Source organism: Xiphophorus hellerii, chromosome 16 (genome assembly GCF_003331165.1).
Source record: "Xiphophorus hellerii strain 12219 chromosome 16, Xiphophorus_hellerii-4.1, whole genome shotgun sequence".
NCBI lineage: Eukaryota > Metazoa > Chordata > Actinopteri > Cyprinodontiformes > Poeciliidae > Xiphophorus > Xiphophorus hellerii.
This window is the reverse complement of record NC_045687.1, coordinates 2,485,606-2,492,574: the sequence shown is the minus strand read 5'-3', so window position 1 is coordinate 2,492,574 and position 6,969 is coordinate 2,485,606. Positions and strand designations below refer to the sequence as shown.

The following is a 6,969-nucleotide window of genomic DNA, read 5'->3' as shown; positions in this document are numbered from 1 at the left end:
CATGTGTTTTCATTCTCTGCACATAGATGTATATGTCAAAATATTAGAATATAGTGAAAAAGTTTAATATTTTTAAATATTCTAAATATTGCTAGAAATATTTAGTATTTCTAGCAACTTGGATGTTATATAGATTTATCACACAGTAAAATATTTCGTGCTATTATATGTTGTAATCTTTAAAATTGTGGCTCACAGATGATGAAAACTCAAAAGAAAATTAAAATATTACATCTTATTAATAAAAAAAGGACATTTTAAGCAGAGATAGTTTTTTGAAAGGTATGTTCAGTTCTATGCGCTTAATATTTGGCCTGGGCTCCTTTTGGATGAAGTACTGCATCAATGTGGTGTAGCGTGGAGGAGATCACCCTGTGGTTCTGCTGAGGTTCTGGAAGTCCAGGTTGAATTGATGACAGCCTTCAGATTATGTCCATTGTTGGTTCTGGTGTTTCTAATCTTTCAGTTTTAGCTTGTGGCTTCAGTTATATTATTTCAGCTTTTCCAATGTTCATCAGCTGCTCCCTATTGTAAAGCACCCTGTTGCTATGGTTACGCATCTTAAAAGATCAAAGTATAAAAAGTACCAGTCCATCTAAAGAGCATCCAAAACAAGCGGGAACGGTTGTACAAGAAAAGTTATTTTCTGAATGAAATAAAAACAGAACGGTCCCATGCTGACGTGATGGTTCAATTCCCAGAACTGCTCTAAAATGGCCACCAGAGGGCGTAAGTGGTGAGGTGAGGTCCCAGTTGACTCCCATTTGATTAAGAAAAGCAGTGACATCCGGGTTCCTTCAGTCAAGATCCGAGTCTCATGACCAAGAATTGGTTAATCCAGAGCTTCGCTATTTTGCTCACCGTGACGGATGTGGCCCCAGTCCTTCTGTCCGCCTCATGCTACAATCCAGCATCACTTGTGAAGATATTTAAGGTGTTTAGACACCTGATATTTCGATTAAGGAACAAACTTGCAACATTTATTACATTTTCAGCTGGTACTGTGCCAAACGAATCAAACCTTTTGAAAAACCTGTTCCCCTCCTTGCCTGTGGAGGCGCTGCACCAAGAACTACTGAAAGGCAAGAAAAAACTCAAACTCACAAGATAAATAGAGTGGGGTCAGATTTTAGCGGTTGTAATGCTTTTATATTGTCTTTGGTTAAAAAACAAAAACAAAATTTAAAAAAAATTATTATTAAAACATATAATTCTTGAACTGCAGTTTACCGAAAGCAAAATGAACTGAATCCAGACACCAAGCTGCAGATATTGTCTTTATTGTCACATTACCAAGGTGATGTTCAGTACAGTGGAGCGTTCAGATTTCACAAAGAACCATCACCAGCCAGTGAAAGAGACAAAACAAAAGCAATTATTCTCTGCAAAAAGGCCAGGATCATCAGAATCAACATAGAAAACAGACTGGATCACAAGAGAAGAGTCATGATTATTAAAACATGAGCTGTGATTTGGTTTCAGACGTTGCTAGGAAGGAAAAACAAAACAGGAAGCAAACGTACAAAAAACAAAATCATAAAGTCCTCATGATATGAAACACTTTTTAACATCGGTGTGCAAAAATCACAAGACACACAACAGGAAATGTTACACCACACAACAGATCACACACACACACGCACACACACACAATATTCACATTTTTATTTAAAAAAAAAAAAAAAAGATAAACTGCTTTTAATTGGGAGTCTCCTCATTTGGCTCACTAACACCCAGCTCTCCTGTTTCTCTTCTATACTATGAAATACTGAGAAATGCTACCCAGCTGCCACCAGAGGGCGCCAACAACTTCCAGTAGAAACAGACAGAGAGCATGCCCTAAACAGATAAATAGAAGAAAACATGATTAACACAACATTTTTGGTTCAGATATGAGACTAACTCTACCTTAACACTTTATTAACCAATTAAATTTTATTAAAACTTTGAAGTTTTTGTTATGCTGCCTTTATTTGGAGCTTTGGTTTATTTCAGTAGAAATAAGAGCTGATGAATTTTAGCACCTTGCTCGATTTTCTCCGGATGAAACGGATCAACCCTTAAAGAGGAATGTGACTCGCTTTGAGTGGTTTTAAAAAGACGCTATCAAATGTCACAAATACTGAAGCTTTGGAGATTTCTTCTCTTACAAAAACACTTGATTTCACCAGAGGACTGTGACAAACCTGCTTTCCTCCTGGTTACAAAACAGTAAACAAGTTAAGGTTGTTGTCGTAAACTTTTACTGTTGCAGCTCGGTTGAGCAGTGGGGGGGCGGCTGGGCGGAGAGATGGTCAGGACTGGAGGAGGGATTTGGAGCTGGCCGCGTTGTACAGGTACTTCCAGATGGCGTAGTAATGCACGGCGGCAGCCAGAGCCACAAACACGTGCCAGATGGCGTGAGCAAAGGGGATGACGCCGTCGCTCTTGAAGAAGAACACGCCGAGGCAGTAGATGAGTCCTCCACACGCCAGCTCCTGCAGGCCGTCCGTGTTGCTCTGGAAAAACAAAAACAGAGAAAAATGTATTCCTAGAAGCTGCACTGAAACTCAAAGGCACGATATTCTTTATAACCACAAGAGAGCAGCAGAGAGAAAACCGCAAATACTCTTATGCCTACATTAAATTCTGATTAGGGGCGGGACTTTAACTTGTTAATTTAGATAATACCCAGAATATCCAAAAATTATACTAGAGTAAGAGTAGCACTACTTCAACATATGTTTGCTCAAGTAAAAGTAAAAAAAAAAAAAACAGAGTAAAAAAATATTTGGTAAAAATTTACTACTCAAGGTCAAATGATCGATTATTAGTACTTAAAAATTACATCTTAGCTGGAGCAAAATATAAAGTTAAATGGCATTTTAAGGACAAAAATGACAAAAAATAAAATCAGGCCAAAGAAAATGTTCAAAATCAGTTTCTTTAAATAAGAAACTTATGAAACTTTAACACAAACCTGCAGGTGTGTGTCTGTCTGGGTACATTTTTAGTAAAGCATGTTTATTTTTTCATTCAGCGGGTAGAGAATCCAGAAATTTTACTCAAGTAAAAGTAGAAATACTTCATAATAAAATTAATCAAGTAAAATAAAAAGCGCAGAGCAGTAAACATTTTTTTTCCAAAAAGTTGCCCAAGTAAATGTAATAGAGTAAATGTAACTAGTTACTACCCAACTCTGGTTTTAATGCAACTAATTGCATTTTTAGTTTTTTAACAAATAAAGGTTCCAGCTACTCTAAAGTTTCTGTCTGTAAATTTGAGCTCAAGCAACGGACAACAAAGCTGCTTCTCTTGGCTCACTGGGAATTAATTTCTGCTTCTAAAGATGATCTGATGCTAAGTTACACTAAAAAGAGTTAGCCTGTCAGCGAAGATATTGTAAATTAAAATAGCATCTCAATGCTAAGCAGACGTCACCAATGCTGATGCTACACCATGAGTTCCTGAAACACTTGAAAACTAAATGAGTCGAGTAACATTTGGCACCAACATGATGGTCGAATCAGATTAAAAACAATAAATATATTTATTTTTGAGCTCATATGTCTATTTATTCAACAATTAAACAGAAAAATGGGTTTTTGAATTGAAAATTTAGCTTATTTTGCCTATAAAGTTTAATTAATTACAGACCTTAACGTAATCTGGTAAAATGGTAGGATCTTCTTACCATTGATGCCACGACTGATGCAGGAAAAAATCCCATAGTCAAATAGAAGGCCAACTCCACCAGTTTGTACCTGAGAAGACAAACATGCGCAGGATGAGTTTGGACACCCGACGCTAACGGCTCCAGTCTGAACAGAAACTCACTTTTCATGATAGTTGAAGACATAAATGGTCCCGGCAGCAGCCATGAGCCACACAAACCAGCGCATGTGAGCCGCTAACGGTCCGAGGTCCCGCAGGTTCAACCTGAACCGAGACAAAAACAGAACCAACCCAGAATGAGGCTTCACTTTCAACGGCAGCTGTGTGTGTGTTCTGCTCTTAGCCGGACGCTCACCAAGGTGTGTAAGAGGCAGCGATGAAGAAGTAGATGACGACTCGGTCACACATGTGGAAGCACTGCTCCACTGACCTGTAACACAGAGAAACTGGTTAAACTGGTTCCAGGAAGAGATGCTGGGTCATACCAGAGCACCAACATTAAGTAACATCTAAAATGGAGGCTGGGTTGTGAGGAAATGAATGCAAACCCTCTCACCTCATGTGGCTCTTCTTCCAGGTGATGATGTGAAACACGGTGGAGACCACGAAGAGGGCGCACAGGCCCAGTCCGTACACCCAGGCCGTGATCCGCTCCCAGTTGTTGTCGGACAAGCAGTGCAAGAGCGTCATTCCCACGAAGGCCGGCACGATGAGGAGCTGCGGAGACGAGAGTAAACAAACGGCAGTCAGCGGACAGTCCCAGACCGGAGCGGGTCGGCGGCGGCGTTCAGAGAGACGGGACTCACTGCATGAGTGTAGCAGTTGGCAGCATGTTCGTAGACGGTGGGCTGGTAGCGGCAGTTAGCAGAAGCCCGTCGGTTCATGAATCTGAAACCAGAAAAGTGAAACTTTTGAGTCAGAAAGACTCAAAATAAAAAACAGGCTGAAATATAAAACCGAGTTTGTGTTTTAGTGTCACAGTAAGCAATGCAGTAATTTCCATTTGCATGAATTAATACTAAAGTCTTCAGTGTTTTGGTTTCAACTAGCTCATTTTTGAAGAACAATTTTGTTTCACAGACTTTATAAATCATTTTATTTGTTGTTTCTGTTGTTTTTCTTATTTATTTTATACATTTTAAATGTCTTCTGGTGTATTCCAGTGTTAAAATGTTCATTAAAATTTAAAGTTAATTGAACTTTGAGAATTGCGTTACTATGCAATTACCATTATATTACTTGAAAATGGTCTCAAAACAACAATATTATCTTTTGTCACAATAACTTGTGGATACCGTGACAGGCCTACTCTGGTGAGCGTCTTTGGAAATCACAGCATCACCTCCAAACATTCAAATGAAGCTAAATATATAGACCCGTCACGATAACACATTTTGACAGACGATTAATCGTCCCAGGAGTTATTGCAATAGACGATAATATTGTTGTTTTGAAATCACTTTTAAAATAAACGTTAAATTCTAAAGAACATTTAACACTGGAAGATATTTTAAATATCCAAAATAAAAGAAAACAAGACAAATTAAATCAATTATGATGTCTCTGTAAAAAAACAACAACAACAAAACTGTCCTTCAAAAACAGGGTTAGTTGAAACCGAAGCACCAGAGTGAAGACGTTTGTATCCAGTTCTTGGTAGAAAGAGAAAAACAAGAAAAATGATAAATCATGCAAACGGAAACTTCTGAGCTTGTTTTAATTTAACATGTGATTAATTGATTTATTGCAACAGGCCCATAAATATGTTGGCTCTGAGTTGAACCCTGATGCAATCATAGCTTCAACCAACTTGTTTGTCCAACTGTACACCTCACCACTGTCACAACATAACTGATCAAACTGATAGCAGTATTAGCTAACTAATGTAGTAATATTTGTTGCTTAATGCAGTTCACCATTATCTGAACAGGTGTATGATAAAATAATAATGAAACAGTTCTGTTGTTTTTCTTATTTATTTTATACATTCCAAATGTCCTCTGGTTTATTCCAGTGTTAAAATAATAATTTTAACACTGGAAAATAAACTAACATCTGTAGTATGCATACTAACATCTGCACACTACAGATGTTAGTATGCTTTATAATTTCAGTGCTTAAATATATTCACGTGGTGAAAACTATGTCTTAAATTCTTCTATGTAATAAAAACAAATTCCACGAAATGAGAATTACTTGATTGCAAAACCATTTAAATATTAAAAAGTGTATTATTTGGCCAAAACAGAAGTATCTAAAACCCCAAAGATGATTAATATAAATAATGATTAACACCGATTTCATATCGAAAGACAAAGAGACCGGAAGTGAACCCTCCCCATCTTATTGAGAAAAAAACTGATTTTCATAGATCAACAGGCATCCAGGAAGCCCATCAAATTTATGAATAGTTTTTATCATAACTGTAGCCTTAGATTAGTCAATTGTTAAAACTTTGCATTTCTGGAAATTCTCATATAATTTATACAAACTTTATTCACACAAAAAATAAAATTTTTATTATTTAAAAAGAGCCAAAACTGCCTTCACTTACCTATGAAAACTATAAACACCCTTCATATCTGCTCCTTTTATATTCCACAGATGAAAACAACAGAGACCTGATGTGTTTGAGGAGGAATAAAACAATAAACCTGCCCGAGGAGCCGCACAAATCGAAAGGCCTAACATCCAGCTAGCGGGCTACAAGCTAACTGTAGCTACAAGGCACCGTCGGCATCACCCCGCCCACTGCTAAAGCTCCATTTTAGCCTTTTTCTCAACACCATTATGATGGAAAGCGCGAATCAACGCCTCATCTGGAAGATGGAAATGTCCATAAGCACCAGCGTCTCACAGGCGGAAGCCCATAGCGCCCCGAAAACCAAGCTGCTCACACAGTAAAGAAAATCTGAATCCTGCTGTACTCTACCGGTGTTGATTGGCAGTGGGCTGAGCCAATCAGGAGCGAAGCTTGTGCAATACGGGCCAATCAGATTTGAGGTAGACGGCAACGTCATAAATATTAACTTTCATAAATTGTTTATACACCTGACCCAAAGGTATTATAGTTCAACAAATAATTTATCAATCAAATTAATATTTAAACGTAAAAGAAAACTGCTATAAATCCATAAATAAATAAAAACAATAGATTTTTTTTTATAACTGTTAATCATGTATTAAATACACAATAAAATGAAACACTCTTTATTAAATAACTAGATAGGTTAACATGTTCTATCTATCTATCTATCTATCTATCTATCTATCTATCTATCTATCTATCTATCTATCTATCTATCTATCTATCTA

General features: G+C 37.3%; 1 protein-coding gene across 1 annotated transcript; it reads right to left on the bottom strand.

Moving 5' to 3' along the window:
• Positions 1–1,264: 1,264 nt before the first annotated feature.
• On the bottom strand, positions 1,265–6,595 carry mmd (monocyte to macrophage differentiation-associated). Its single transcript, XM_032586644.1, has 7 exons — positions 6,209–6,595; positions 4,461–4,542; positions 4,211–4,371; positions 4,010–4,084; positions 3,817–3,918; positions 3,674–3,743; positions 1,265–2,498 (listed from the first exon to the last, which is right to left on the bottom strand). The coding sequence occupies exons 1-7, from the start codon at positions 6,343–6,345 to the stop codon at positions 2,295–2,297; spliced, it is 831 nt and encodes a 276-aa protein (XP_032442535.1). The 5' UTR covers positions 6,346–6,595; the 3' UTR covers positions 1,265–2,294.
• Positions 6,596–6,969: the final 374 nt, after the last annotated feature.

What these genes read in the sequence shown, in the direction of transcription:
- mmd (XM_032586644.1), bottom strand. Translation starts at nt 6,345, where the DNA reads ATGTTAGGCCTTTCGATTTGTGCGGCTCCTCGGGCAGGTTTATTGTTT. An exon ending in GTCTTCAACTATCATGAAAA is followed by an intron (nt 3,744 to 3,816) that starts GTGAGTTTCTGT and finishes TTGTCTTCTCAG; the next exon opens with GTACAAACTGGTGGAGTTGG. An exon ending in CATCAGTCGTGGCATCAATG is followed by an intron (nt 2,499 to 3,673) that starts GTAAGAAGATCC and finishes TTGTTTTTCCAG; the next exon opens with AGCAACACGGACGGCCTGCA.